We start from the raw sequence: 15713 nt of genomic DNA, 5'->3' as shown, positions 1-15713 counted from the left end.
AACAAATACAGAATATACATTTTTTTCAAGTAATGGAAATTCACCAATACAGACCAAATAATACACCATAAAACAAATCCCAATGCATATGAAATGAATAAAATCTTATAGTGTATGTTCTCTGATCACAAAGGAATTAATTAGAAATAAACAATGAAGCATTCAGACAAGCCCCAAATACTTGGATATTAAATGACTCATTTCTAACAACATATGGATGAAAGAAATCACAAAGAAAATTAGAAAATATTCTAACAATAATGAAGACACAACATATCAAAATCTGTGTACCGCTAAAACAATGCAGAGGAGGAAATTTACAGCTTTAAGTGCTAAAGAAGAAAGTCTAAAACCAATCATCTCAATTTAGAAAACTAGAAAAAACTAAACCCAAACAGAAAGACTAGATTTCATAAAAATCTTAAAAACTTCTACTTTTCAAAACATACATACCATTAAAAAAAATAAAGAAGCCCTATCACAGGAGGAGAGAAAATACTTGCAACATACATATATGAAAAAGGAATCATATCTAGAAAAAATATAAAGAACTCCAATTTAAGAATAAAATAATCAAGGCCCTCCTGGTGGTGCAAGGGGTTAAGTCTTAAGTCTCTGCACTATGAAGCCATCAGCAGTCACTGTAGGTAGCACCAGTTAGATCCCCTGGCAGGGAGCTAACCCACATGGCCAAACAGACCTCTCCTGTGTAGCCCGCTGCTCCCCTCAGCAGTGTATTTCAGTCAATCCAATTCGCCTGTTCGGCTCCCCACTTTGTCTCTAGTGAATCCTCTCACTGCGCACCCGCTCCCCACCTCTGGCCTACACCCCAACCGTTATATGCAAAAATAAATCTTAATTTTTTTAAAAAAGAAGAAATCAACCCAATTTTAAAAAGGGCAAAATATCTGAAAAGATAATTCACAAAAGAAGATATATGAATTGCTAGTACACAAAAATATACTCTACATCATTAGTCAAGAAATGAAAATTAAAACATGCAAACAGACTAAATACATCCCTAAAAGGGCAAAGATCATTTTCAATGATGTGCTTACAAGAGATAGGACACAAAACATAGGACACAAACATAGGATACAAAAAGTTTGAATATAAAAGAATAAAGAAGATATTGCATGTAAGCACTAACCAAAATAAAGTGGACTTTAGGCAAGAAGCATTACAACAAAGAGGAATTTCAAATTGGTAAAAGGATCTAACAATCCTAGACTGATATAAAAAGCATTAACTGATATAAAAAAGCATGAACCTATACTAAGGGCCACCCTTGTGGCGCAAGGGGTAAAGCATAGCACCATGAAGCTATCAGCAGCCTCTGTAGCAAGAGCTCAATTCCCAGCCAGGGAGCTAATCAACATGGCACAGCAGACCTCTCCTGTCTCGCCCACTGCTTCCCTCAGCAGTATATTTCAGTCAATCTGCCTGTTCTGCTCCCCACTCTGTCTCTGGTGAGTCCTCTCACCTCCCCCGCACCGCAGGCCTGTACCCCAGTTCTTGTATGCATAAATAATCTTTAAAAAAAAAACCTATATAAAGCAAAAAGTAATAGAACTAAAAGGAAAAGCAGAAAATGCACAGCCAGTTTGTTAGAGACTAACCAACCTTTTTTGATAATTGGGGGGAAAAAAGCAGAGAAAAAATTAAGCAAAATATAGATGATCTGAAACAACAGAATTAACAAATTGTCAATTAACAAGTTTGGCAAACTTGACATATGCACAACACTTCATCCACAATGGCCAACGCTACTTTCAAGTATGAGCACATTTCTGTAGGCCTGCATGACTCAAGATAAACTATAAAACATTTAAAATTATAACATTTAAAAAACATCACTAAGCTTACATATTCTTTCAGAGAAAAAAAAAAAAGAAACACTTCCCAACTCATTTTATGAGACCCAGCATAACTTTAATCACAAAATCTGAAAAGTTGTTACAAGAAAATTCCAAGCCAATATCTAAATTCTAAATGAGCAAATCAACTCTAGCAACATATTAAAGGGATATTATAGTTGACAAAATTGGGTTTATTTCAAAATAAAATCCTAATGTTTAAAAAAAATCAATATAATTTGCCAAATTAACAGATTAAAGCAGAAAAATTATATAATTATCAACTGTAGAAAATATACTGATAAAATTTAATGCTCAGTCATATTTTTTAAAATCTTAGCATATTAAAAATAAAATGAAAACTCTTATCTAACAAAAAAAACAAATTTTAAAAAACATATACAAACATCAGAATTAATGGTGAAACAGTGAATGTTTTCCCTTAAGTTTAGGAAGAAACAAAGGTGCCCAAGATCAACAACTAAAGTTTCTGGCCACTGCAATACAGCAAAAAAAAAAGAAAGCATGTAGTTTGGAAAGAAAGAAAGAAACCTTTCATAATTCACAGAGAACATAGCTATGATTATGCTAGGGGAAAAAGGATGTCCTAAAGCTAATTCCATACAGGCTTTGCAACCCGTTTTATATCGGGGTTGCCCTATAACAATTACATAAAATCTGAAAGAATTTATATTAGGCTTAAGTGAATTTAACAACACAAGGTCAATTATTCAAACAAACAGTATTTCAGTTTATTTTTTATGAACCTGTATGAGAATATAAAAAAGGTCAAATACTTAGCAGTAATGTAAGAAAAGATGTGTTAAGTCCTATAAGCAAAAAAAAAAAATTCAAAATATTATTGACAGAAAATTAAATACATTTTTAAAAATGAGCAATTAAATAAATACTTTGTTCATGGATTGAAAGACTCAATACTGTTGACACAAGTCTACTATCCCCAGATTGATCTATATTCAATGCACGCAATTCCTTTAAAATTCCAGACAAATTTTGTATGGTTGTATAATTGTTAAGCTGATTCTGAAATTTACACGGAAGAACAAAAGACACAGACTAGCCAAGTTAGTCTTACAGAACAACAGTGGAGGACAGAAAATATCAGTTATCAAGATGAACTACAAAGCTACAATGATATGTGGTTTTGGCTCAAAGATAAATGACAGGCCAATGGAGTAAAACAGGAACCCTGAAACAGACGTCCAGAATGTCTCACACATTAATGATGAAGAGACATTATAGTGGATAAAAGATGAATCTTCAATAAACAGTGCTGAGTCTATTAGCTATAAATATGGGGGAAAAAATTACATTGATGTCTTTCTCATATCATATATAAAAAAAGATAATAAAAGCTTTTGGAGATAAGTCAGGACCAATTTATTCATATGCAAAAGTTTCTTAACCAGAACAAAAGAACACACAGATAAAGGGGAAATTTCATGTACTATAGTATGTTAGGAAATTATTGGAAACCTCAATAAAATTTGCTTATGCAACATTCATAGAACTGCTTTTACTTTTATGAATGAAGAATATCTTGATTTGTAAAATTAAATCCATGAAACTCATAAGAAGTTTAAATTAGCGTGGTTTTTAAGACAACTTCTAATGACAGGAAACTCAAGGAATAGTCAAATACAATTTGAATTTATATGTAAAGTGGAATTGTTTTCATTCACTTTTAAAAATGCAGTTTTACTTCTACTGTTAAAACCTAACAATACCAGTTACCACAAGTAACTAAAATAGCAGCCACGTATGAAATGGCATGTTACACAGACATGAATGAGACCAACTTTAATCAGAATAAAGTCCCAAAGCTGCCCTCAGTGAATAGCAAAAATCAGCCATCTGCTGCAACAAAAATAACCTGAAGATACAGAATAATAAGTTTGTTGTAGCAATTTTTATTTAAATGATAAATACTCAGTTTGCTCAGCTGGGAGCATAGCTACAAAAGGACAACCCTTTCTCCAAGTGAGGAAAAACAACTACATATAATCCTATGTATTCAAAAAGTCTCCTTAGATGAGCAAAAAAAAAAAAAGGGCGAGAAATAAAATAAAGATAGTACTAGCTTCCAAAAGGCATAAATTTTCACAGATATTAATGAAAAATTGTATACAACCCAGCTTTCATTCTTTGGCCATGCCAAACCTCATTAAGATAGCACACGTTTTTCTTCCACCATATGAGGAAGGCTATGTATTCTCAACTACAAACATCTTACCTTTGCAGCAAGCTGTAATCCAATTTTGTCAGCTTCAGCCTCCAGTGTTCTACTGTATGGTCTGTCAAACATATACTAAGAAGGAATGAAAAAGACCATTAAGGCCATTTGTTTTATAACACAAGCAGTAACAAAATGGAGATTTTTTTCAATTAATTTCACATAGTATCTAGGATAAAATTTTTATGCGGTCCATGATTAACATTTCGAGAAACATCTTAACCAGGATAAAAGAACACATAGATAAAGGGCAAATTTCTTATACTATAGCATATTAGGGAATTACTTGAAAACCTCAATATAATTCACTTATGCAACATTCGCAACTGCTTTTATTTTTGTGAATGAGGAATATCTTGATTCATAAAATTAAATTCATGAAATGTTTGCAATTTTATTTACTCCATCAGAGGTTAATATTTTTCAAATGTGAAGGAATAGGGGAAAGCATGCCTACAATCTTCTGGAAAGACTACAGTATCATATAGAGTACTTCTATATTTCCAATTATAATCTCTACCTTCTGTGTAAAGGATTCCCAAAGAAAGCTTACTGATGCAGTCTTTTAATATAGCCAAGGAACATCTAAACTTGTACTTTTATAAGAAAATTGAAAAAATATAGCTATTTAATAGCCAGAGACACTACTAGAGGATTTATTTCAGTTAGGAAATTAACCATATTGCAGGATGTTCTTTCTTTGATTAATTATCTTAATTTCCTCTTTCTTTTCTAAGTATTGATTAGCTAAGAAAATGAAATTTTCTTCCAACTTCAATAAAAAATACAAATAGGTATCGTAACTTTAATTTTCCTAATTACTTGTATTTATGTGAATGCTTTCCAGTTAAATTCTAATTTTCAGTAAGTACTAAAACTTTGTAGGCAATAGATCAATAGAAAGGACTTTTGAGAAAAGAACTAGTAATCGGGGCAACAATTTTTCAGAGGTAGCTACATGTCAGTAATGGCTATACATTATAATCAATCGGATCCAAGCATGTGACCCCTAGATAGGACTTTCTTCCTTCTCAATCATATCTGTTTTAGGTTACTGAACTCTACTATATAGTGTCTTCTTTCTCCCTGGGCAATCTGCAGGTGTCCCATAAATCTACTGAAAGTATAACTGATGAAAAATATTGGTTTTAAAAGGAGAAGTCCAAATGCTACATTATTATCTGTTACCACTAATTGTTTAACCAGTTTAAGCCCGGTAACATCATTATCTAAAACAAAGTTAGTAACAGTACCAATCTCCTATAGTTGAGAGTGGATGAAATGAGAAAATAGTAATAGTTCATATTTACTAAGTGCTTACTTTGTGCCAGGTACTATGCTAAATACTAAAATCACTGGTGTCATTTTATGCCCCAGGGATATTTGGGTATGCTTGGAGACATTTTTGATAATTACAACTGGGGGAGTGGGAGAGTGCTACTGACATCTAGTGGATAGAGATAGAGGCCAGATGTTTTAGAGGCTGCTAAACAATCCTGCACTGCACAAGACAACTCCCCATGACAAAGGATATCCAATCTAAAATGTCAATTGTGCTTACATTTAGATTCTACTTTAAAATTATCAATTAAAACCAGGAGTATGGGGTCTCCCCAGTGGCGCAGCGGTTGAGCACTGGGCTGCGAAGCTGCCAGCAGCTTCTGCAGTGCCGGTTCAATCCCCAGCTGCTCCCCGGCCACTGGAGGAGGGTTCCACATGGCGCGCAGATCTCTCCTGCCGCCCGCTGCTCCCCTCAGCAGTGTACTTCGGTCCTTCTGCCTGCTCTGCTCCCTGCTCTATCTCTGGTGAATTCTCTCACCCTCCCGCCCTTCTGACTGTACCCAGTGCTTGTATAAATAAATAAATAAATCTTAAAAAAAAAAAAAAACCAGACGTATGCTTTGAGTTAGTATCATTATCCCAATTTACAGAGAAAGAATCAGAGACCTTTACAGGTAAGCAAGCTGCCCAAGTTCTATAAAATTTAGATCTAATAGAGCCTGAATTCAAACTAAGTCCATCTGATCAAAGCCTGTATTCTTAACCCCTATACATAATTAATCTATAGTGTTTATATGTGCCTAGAATATGATAAGCACTCAATAAACATTAACTACTATAATTATTACTCAAAACCCTACCTGGTAACACTCTGGGTTGCCACATAATACCCAAATACTTAAGATTACAAAATAGAACTCCCCGATAATTCAGTAAAGGCCCTTACTTCTTTCCTCCTCTCTCCCTTTCTCTGACTAATAACAGTTAGTAGTTGCCCCTCATCACTGACTTCACTATCAGCATTCCTTCTGCTTCCCGATCACAATGATCAAGGCAAGGCTTTTTATTTATAGAGAGAGAAACATTTCCTTACCACCAAAAGTATCAGGGGACCATGATTAAGGATGGAAAAAATCAAACAGACGTAACCCCTGCTTTACTCTCAGTTTAATTATTAAACTGAAGAATTATATTGAAGTAGCAGGATTCGTCAAGTATTTCAAGGGAGAAACAGCTACAAATTATCTTTCTTATAATAAAATCTCCTGATTCCATTACAGAAAAAAGCTACTGTAGATAGACAGGCAAAAACTACATTAATTCCATTGACTTTTCAGCACATCAATGACAAAATAAAATTCAAAATATGAGATCCTATAACCTAAGCAATAGCCAATCTTTCTTTTTTCCTTTAGGAACCTTTATTTCAATAAAAATGAAGCCAATTGAGATGGTAACACCAGATCAAACACTTAGTTACTCAATTTCAAAAACAATTAGTCTCAAAGAACTTTGCGCATTAGGTTTAAACAGCACCCAGATGGCACTCTGATGGGTGCTCCACAAATCATTAAATAAACAAATAACAGATTGTTCCTAAAGAGCCAAACCTCCCAGGACTAGAGGAAATATTTGAAGATGTAAAATAAATTAATTAATCATAGTTAACAAAGCAATTATCAAGATTATAAGACCTACTGCAGTTTTACAGTGTTTCAACTAAAACTAAAGAATCAGTAAATTTTATGAGATGATTATCATTACATATAAGCACTTAAAAACAAAAGATTACAAATACCTAGTTAAAATGTCCTTTCAATATTTGCTTGACAATGTTAGTTTAACTGGGACTGAGGAAGGTTTGTAAAGCAGCTTTAGACAATCCTGTGAGTATAAAAATTGACAGCTTTTTAAGTTTCCCATCAAAATGCAAGTATTTTGAGGAAGGGGAATTCAAGCAGTTAGTACATCAGTCATTATGAAAAGCAAAAGTAGAAAGTTTTCAGATAAAAGAACAGAAGGAAAGACAGGGCCCTGTGACCTTCCTTGACAGCATGCTTCCAAAAACTATCACTCAAAAGGTACTAAATCCTTCTATCTCATCCACCTCAGTGATTTGAGAGATGTAGTCTTTTCTACTTTGAACATTCATTATAAAGAATATCCCCTAAAGGGTCTCCCCAGTGGCACAGCGGTTGAGCGCTGGGTTGCAAAGCTGCCCGCAGCCTCTGCAGCACCAGTTGGATCCCCAGAAGCCTGGGAGGGGCCCACATGGCACGCAGACCTCTCCTGCCACCCGCTGCTCCCCTCAGCAGTGTATTTCGTCAGTCTGCCTGTTCTGTTCTCTGCTCTGGCTCTGGTGAATTCTCTCACCCTCCTGTGCTTCTGACTGTACCCAGTGCTTATATAAATAAATAATCTTAAAAAAAAAAAAAAAAGAATATCCCCTAAAGGGGCCTCCCTGGTGGCACAGGGGTTAAAGTCTCAGCACTATCAAGCTTATCACCAGCCACTGCAGCGAAAGTCAGATCCAGGGCAGGGAGCTGACCCACATGGCATAGCAGACCTCTCCCTTCTTGCCTGCCGCTCCCCTCAGCAGTGTATTTTAGTAGATCTGCCTGTTCTGCTCCATACTCTGTCTCTAGTGAATCCTCTCAACACAACCCATAATTCTGGCCTACACCCCAGTATTTGTATGCATAAATAAATAAAAACAAGTCTTCAATTTAAAAAAACAAAAAGAATATCCCCTAAAAATAAGAAAATATAAGGTGCTAAAAATGAGTAGCTATAGTTCATGATAATGTGAAAACATCTCAAGTATTAGTTGCTTTACAATAAAATATCCTCACTGCAAGTCATTACAAATTCAAATTATTGTCTCAGACTTACCTCCTGCAATTTAGACTGTAGCCACTGTCCCAAAAGTGCCAAACTATCCCGAGGACAGATGGCCCAAATCATTGTGAGAAAAATCAGACCCAAGAAATCCAATAAATGAACCAGGCTAGCCTTTTCTGCCTAAGAATAATCAAAATAATGAAAATTACAGTTAATAAATTGACACAGTAAACACCTACATTTTCTAGTTCATCATGGTAATCTCATTAAATAACTACATGTGTTTAACTGACCTTTACCAATTAAGATCACAAGTTTTCTTCTGTGTGCTTTATCCTTTCCCAGTCTGTTTCTCCCATCCCTTGTTTACATACTTTCATACACATTCATTCACTCAACTAACATTTATTGAGATAATTACCATCATTCCAATACAATGACATGCTCATTAACCTATGAGTTTCTTATATTTACAAACATAATAATCATGTGCAATAGTTAAATTCTCCCTATTTTATAGATAAAGGAAACAGAACAAAGAGAGGTTAAAATAGTTGCCCAAATTCACAAAATTATTAGTAAAAGAACAGGAATCAAGTCTACTAAGTTTTAAAATGTCTAATAAAGTCTTCAGTTTTTTAAAAAATTAAATGATTATACTTTGGACAGAGACTAAATGCTACCAAACATATAAAGCAGTTTTCTTCAGAAAAAGATTGGAAGTTGATATGAAATAAGTTTTTGATCTTCATGACCAAATACAGTAAGTATGAGTCATCTATGCAAGTTTGAGATTTTATAAGGTTGGTATTTCTCATCAGAAATTGGGTACTATAAATTTTTGTACTTAGAGCCATTACTTGAATATAACACTTGACAACTAAAAATAACCCCTACAAGGTCCCTCAACAATATAATCTGCCCTCACAAAATATTCTTATATTCACTATAAGTATATTTTAGTATGAAAGAGTTGAAGCATCTAAATGAAGAAGTCATTAATGAAGAGGAAATATTTGTTAATTATTAAAGAATATGTTTGCTGTAATAGTCTTGGGAAACTAAAAAGTTTTAAAAAAATCTATAGAATAAAGCAAACACACAAAAGGCTGGGTCAAACCAAATGGAGACTCCTAAAAGAGAAAATATAGTGTTGATAACATCTAAGACCTCTGCCAAAGAAATATTAATAACTACTTTCTATTTTTAACACTGTTATTTGCTTTTTATGTTTCATCTAATTACTGTTCTTGTAAATGACAAAAATATAGTGAATAAGGCACTGAAATTAGATGCCAGAAAAACAAATGTACTGAATATTAACCTTTCAAATGCTAAAATTTGATCGTGCAGGCATGAAGTCATATCTTCAAAGATAATTTATTTCAACAGCTTACATTTAGTCTTCTATTTATCTTAAGAAATACTGTCTTTGATATTTTCTTGTAACTCAGACAAAATGTATTTTTGCCTCAGAAAAGCACAACTTTTGGCCCATCTTCTCTTACTAATATAAAAGGAATAGACAGAATTCAAGAAAACTTTTAGAGCAAATAGTAACATTATCATCTCCATTTCAAGTTAAAATTATATATAGTTTTATATATTTCATTTCATAATTCCTTCACTATTTACCTAAATGTTTTACCTAAATGTTTTAAAGAAAATATATCTCTCTCCACTTATATGTGCAAAAGAACTTTTTTTAATGAATAACAATGCATTTTTCTTAATGAATAATAATGAGTAAAATCAATATATTACTTTTCTGGACTCATGCTAACTCAAGCAAATGTATATTTACAGCCGCATGAATCAATCTGAATTCTATGGTATATAAGACAAGTGCTGCTGGTAACTACGGCAAAAGGAAGAAGTGCTAGACTTACAACAAAAAACCTGGGTTGAAGCATGGCTTCTGCCACTTTGCCATGTTAGCAGTCATCTTACTAAGAATCTTTTTAAGCATTAGTTTCTTCATGTAGAATATAAAGATATTAAGTACACATCTCATGAGGTTGGTATTAAAATTATGAATGAAAAGGTACATATTAAAAAGCTCAATAAACTGTAAAATGGCAAGGTATCATTCTTATTACTCTGCATTAATTATATATATGGCTTATCATTCTAGACATTTTCAAAGATGCTTCAAGCTATCCTCTGAGAATGAATAGAAAAGTGATTTACCCACTTAAATAGTAATATCACTTTCCTGCAGTTAATTTTCTGACTAGATTACAAGTATGTTAATAATTATGGAAAGTTTAAAATCTAATTTGAAATAATTAGAGGTTGAGAATAATTACTTTTTAGCAAAAGAGACAGGTGATAAAAATAGTATTTAAGAGAAACACTATTCAATACCAAATACTAAAAACCATACAAATGCTCAAAATTAGCCAATCATATTTTTTCAGGTAACAGTATAAGTAAGGCAATTACTAAACACTACAATTCTGTCATTAAAAGAAAAAATCTGAAAAGACTAGTCTTTAAAAGATTTAATTTGTCAACTTCAAAGCAATATTTCAACAATTGCATACTCATGTTAAGTACTTACAGCATGTCCAAGTACTGCATGCGCTATTTCATGGCCCAGAAGAAAGGAAAGTTGATGAACATCAGTTACACTATTTAAAAGTCCAGTAAAGAGAAACACTTGTCCATTCTGCACCATAAAGAAAATAATGTAATCTATTAGAACACCATAAAAATAGAACATTAAATTTACTAAAAATCAAGTTTTAGAATATTTACTTACTGGAAGCACAAAGGCATTTATATCTGGAGAATCAACCACATGAATAATCCAATTGATCTCAGAGATCCCTGGGATATCTTTATTACATTCAATTAGATGATAAAACACTTCCTTAAAAGTTAGGTATCTGGCATCTTTCTCAGTAAGCATATGATTTTTAAATTCTTCCATCCACTGAAAGAGTAGAAAAATATGTAGTCTTTAAGAGTTTTAGCTCTACAAAACTATTTGTATTACTTCATGTACACAATTATATGGGTACTTATTGTTGAACATTTTAATTTTTAATTATGTAAAAATCTGTATAAACACTAAAATTTCTCAAATTTGAATTATTCATGCAAAAGCAATGTGGTTTCTTACAAATGCGACAAATTCTAATAATTAAAAATTTTCATATAAATTGGCTGAAATAAAAATTGTATTTATCTTTTCTATTAGCTTATAAACAAATAAAATGCTTATTTTTTTCTGCTTTCCTAGTATTTGAAAGTAGAGAAAACAAAGCACTGCCTAGAGAACATAAATAGTTCATTAAGTAAAATACAAGAGAAAGTTACTTTCAGAACCACTAAACAGAAAATACCTTATACTTAACAAGAAAGTTAAACTTCTATCAAAAATGACACTTCATTAATTTTAAAGTGTTTCATTCACAAAGATAATTCACACAGGAAATCACTGCAACTTTAGAATTCCTAGATAATCATTTTCTTTGTATTATGCTAATTTAGACTAGCCACCATGATACTTCTGCAGCTACATTCTTGAGACCCATTCCAGTGCAAAGAAAATTAAGGATGTTCCCAAAATATCTTTTCTTTCATATGTGAATCACTGTTTGTAAGCTTCTTCCTTGAGACGTTAAAGATAGATGATTTTGTAGAATATGAATTTGGAAGTCTTTATATCAATTAGCATTTTTTAAAGCAAAAGTCACCAATGTAAAAGATCTGAAACAAAACACACTATTATATTAAACAGTCTGAAGTAAATACAACAAGATTTTTTGTAATTATAGTACTTTGTAAATATCTCTAGAAGAACATATCAAGCAGGATTATATTTGTAAGTTAAAAAGAATGGAAAGCATTTATGTAGATATATAATTTTTTAAAGCTTCTTAGTGATATTAATGTTCAAAAATGCACTAATTTAACAGTAAACTCAATCTTTCTACAACATTTTCCTCAAACTGGCCTGACTTCACTATATCCTAAGAAATATATCAAATGTCTATATAAAATATATTAGAAGAGATTAATCCCCTTAACCTAAGAATAATCTTTTAGTGAAAAACCATCATTTCTTTCAATGACAACCTTCCACTAATAAACTCTGAAATTCAAGTGGAATAAAAAGATATAAAGATCTAACCATGCCAAAGCTAAGTGAGACTAGGAAATTTCAACACAACAATTAGGTGAGTGCATACTCTATATGTACTATGCAACAGAAATAGATGATCTGTTCTCCAGGAACTCACTAATTGGTACAAAATCTTTCATTACCTGAGTTGTTACACTTTCCAAGGGTTAAGGTTTTGAATTCCAACTTTATTTTGCACTTAAAAAAACCATAATTATTGCCAAAACTGATGTTTGGGTACATCTTACTCTACCCCAAAGTTCAAAAATTCAGATTTCATATCTATTTATTCCAAAAATATGCACTAAGGGGCCTCCCCGGTGGCGCAGCGGTTAAGCGCTGGGCTGCGAAGCTGCCCGCGGCCTCTGCGGCGCCGGTTCGATTCCCGGCTGCTCCCCGTCCTCCGGAGGAGGGTCCCACATGGCACGCAGACCTCTCCTGCCGCCTGCTGCTCCCCTCAGCAGTGTACTTCAGTCCTTCTGCCTGCTCTGCTCCCTGCTCTGGCTCTGGTGAATTCTCTCACCCTCCCGCACTTCTGACTGTACCCAGTGCATGTGTAAACAAAACAAACAAACAAATAAATAAATAAAAACATGCCTCAAAAAAAAAAAAAAATATGCACTAAGTACTAAACATACTAAATATGTGTGTTGCTAGTACTCAAAATGATAAAACAGGGTCTCTATATTGGAGCTCAGTCTTTCAAGGGAGACAGATCAACAAATAAATAACTTTGGAAATAATTATGCTACCCTTATGACAAGTATTCTGAAGGAAAAAACAGTATTCAAAGAGAAAGTAAAAATTCAGTTACCTAAGCCCAATATAGCCACGTATTGGGCACAAGTACAAATGAGCTAATTTGGAATTCAATCTGTATGAAGGATAACCCCTTAGAGCCTAATGTAGCCACTGTGCCTTATTCCGTCTGGATCATCAAGGAAGACTCACTTGAGAAAGTGACATTTAAGATGACACATAATGAGCAGTAGCTAGCTGGTGAATAGGAGAACATGTAGGCATTAGAAATACTAAGTATGAAATATCTGGGGCCTTTTGGAAAAGAAAATACCAATTTCCTATCAAAGATTAAAATAAAATACATTTATCTTTCATATTTAAGAAACTTTCCTGTTTGAGTATTATATTGAGCAATCTCATTAAAAACAATTCTTACTACTTACTACTTCATATTCCAGTTCTGATAAAAGTCTGAAATGTTCTTTCCCCAATACTAGTAGCTTGCTCCTTCCTGTGATGGGACTCACTTCCAGGTGAGTAAAATAAAACACTACGAAGAGCAATCCAAAACTACTCAAGCCAAGGAATAACTTCCATTTATTCTTCCTTACACTTTCTTTAAATAGTTCCTTCTTGTTAGGTGGGAGTGCCTGCCACCATTTCCTTATGCCCCTAGAGTAAAAAGAAAAATTCAAAGTTCCAGCACATATTACCAAAAATCAGTCCTCACACTAAAATTTTATGTTGTTAAGTACTTAATTTTTTCTATTTCCTTTACAGACTGTTTTTCAATTTACAAAAATCCAACCTAAATGATGAAAATGTAACCAGCTACATTGAGTGATAGTTTAAAATTCTAATGTTCATTTGAATTAATGTTACTGTAAAGGTACACACTAAATGAGAAGCTCTTTTACTATAGCTATCACCAGTCGATATTGACTATCACATACAAACTGCTATACATGTTATCTTATTTAATCTCTGTAATAACGCTGTTACAAAAGAGAAAATAGAGAGAAGCTAAGCAACCTGTCCACATTGATAGAGGTAAAAAAGAGAAAAATCAACCAAATAAAGCATTGTGATGCAAAGCCTGAGCACCTAACCACTAAATGGGATGAATTGGGCCTCCCTGTGGGCACAAGGGGTTAAGGACCGCACCTTGGAGCAATCTGCAGCCTCTGCAGCACGAGTTCAATCCCTGGCCAGCCAGGGCTCGGCAGACCTCTCCTGTCTTGCCCACTGCTCCCCTCAGCAGTGTATTTCAGTCAGTCTGCCCTTTCTGTTCCCCACTCTGTCTCCAGTGGATCCTCTCACTCCCCACATCTCTGGCGTGTACCCCAGCTCTTGTATGCATAAATAAATCAATCTTAAAAAAAAAAAAATTAAGGATGGGGTCTCCCCTGCTGGCTGGCGCAGGCGGTTGAGTGCAGCGCTGTGAAGCTGTCTGCAGCCTCTGCAGCGCGGGTTTGATCCTGACCAGCCAGGGAGATGCCCATATGGCCGGCAGACCTCTCCTGTCTCGCCCGCTGCTCCCCTCAGCAGTGTACTGCAGTCCATCTGCCTGTTCTGTTCCCCATTCTGTCTCTGGTGAATCCTCTCACCCTCCCTCACATCTGGCCGTACCTCATTTCCTATACAAATAAATAAATCTTTAAAAAAAAAAAAATGACTTGCCCAAATAAATATCTGAGAGGACTCCTGTACTATACCTGTAACCACCAGTCTTCCCACTGCTCATCAGGTTTCTGGTACAATCAGCCAATGCTTTAACAAGGTGCAAGGAAAACTACCTCAGCACTGATTTTAGAAACAAATATTACTCAGTAACAGATACTCCACTCTCAGAGTGGTGTTCTCCACTCTGTAGAACACCACAAAGAGGCAATAAATGCACAGGCACTATAAATAAAGGAATGAGACATATTACAGGTAACATCTGAGGAGGTTCAATTTCTACTAAGCAACAATATTGCTTATTACGGTGCAGAGACATTCTGACAAGCAATGTTCCTAATACTGGGACAAAAATTTTCATTGTCAATTTATCTATGAAATGACAACAGAAATTTAAAATATATACATTCCCTTACGATAAAAATGTCTCATAACTTCTTTAAGTAATATTTACTTTGTTAAATGACACAACTGTCTTTATAGAAAACGTTTCAACCTGAAGGTATTAAAGCCTAACTATTAAGAATACTTATTTCTTATTTTAAACTTTGAGTTAACTTTGTTTAAAATGTATGAAAATCTACCCTAAAAGGTAACTTTAAGTAATCTATATAATAGCTACAAAAAAAAAAAAACAATTTTTTAAATAAATAATTTAAAGGAAAGAAAAAGTTATTAGTCCAAGAATACCCTGGTCTTAATTGTTGATACTCTCATGCACCAAACTCTACTCAGGCTCCCCTGAATTCTTTGTCAACTAGTTCTCAACTTTCAGACTACCAAGCTCATCTCTGCACAATCCAATTTTACAGCACTCCTGATAAGACAGTTAAACCAGCATCACTTACCCCCCATATCTTCAGGTTTCCCATCCTTCACCACCCCGCAGGTGATATCTGAATATCCTCACCTGTCCTTAGCAAGAATC

At 34.0% G+C, this 15713-nt stretch overlaps 1 protein-coding gene across 2 annotated transcripts in view; it reads right to left on the bottom strand.

Annotated features, from left to right (window-relative positions):
* The window catches only part of OMA1 (OMA1 zinc metallopeptidase), a 52531-nt gene that overhangs the window by 27912 nt on the left and 8906 nt on the right, over positions 1-15713 (bottom strand). For both annotated transcript variants that reach the window (XM_054691847.1, XM_037498596.1), the window contains exons 3-7: positions 13549-13777; positions 10997-11170; positions 10796-10903; positions 8284-8412; positions 4111-4185 (exon numbers count right to left, since the gene is read on the bottom strand). In XM_054691847.1, coding sequence (XP_054547822.1) covers positions 4111-4185; positions 8284-8412; positions 10796-10903; positions 10997-11170; positions 13549-13777 — 715 coding nt within the window. The remainder of the gene's footprint in view (positions 1-4110; positions 4186-8283; positions 8413-10795; positions 10904-10996; positions 11171-13548; positions 13778-15713) is intronic.

The sequence above is a fragment of the Talpa occidentalis genome, unplaced genomic scaffold (assembly GCF_014898055.3).
Source record: "Talpa occidentalis isolate TD23 unplaced genomic scaffold, MPIMG_talOcc4v2.1 talOcc4.9, whole genome shotgun sequence".
Taxonomy (NCBI): domain Eukaryota; kingdom Metazoa; phylum Chordata; class Mammalia; order Eulipotyphla; family Talpidae; genus Talpa; species Talpa occidentalis.
Note: the sequence above shows the minus strand (reverse complement) of the source record. Positions and strands in the feature narration are given on the sequence as shown.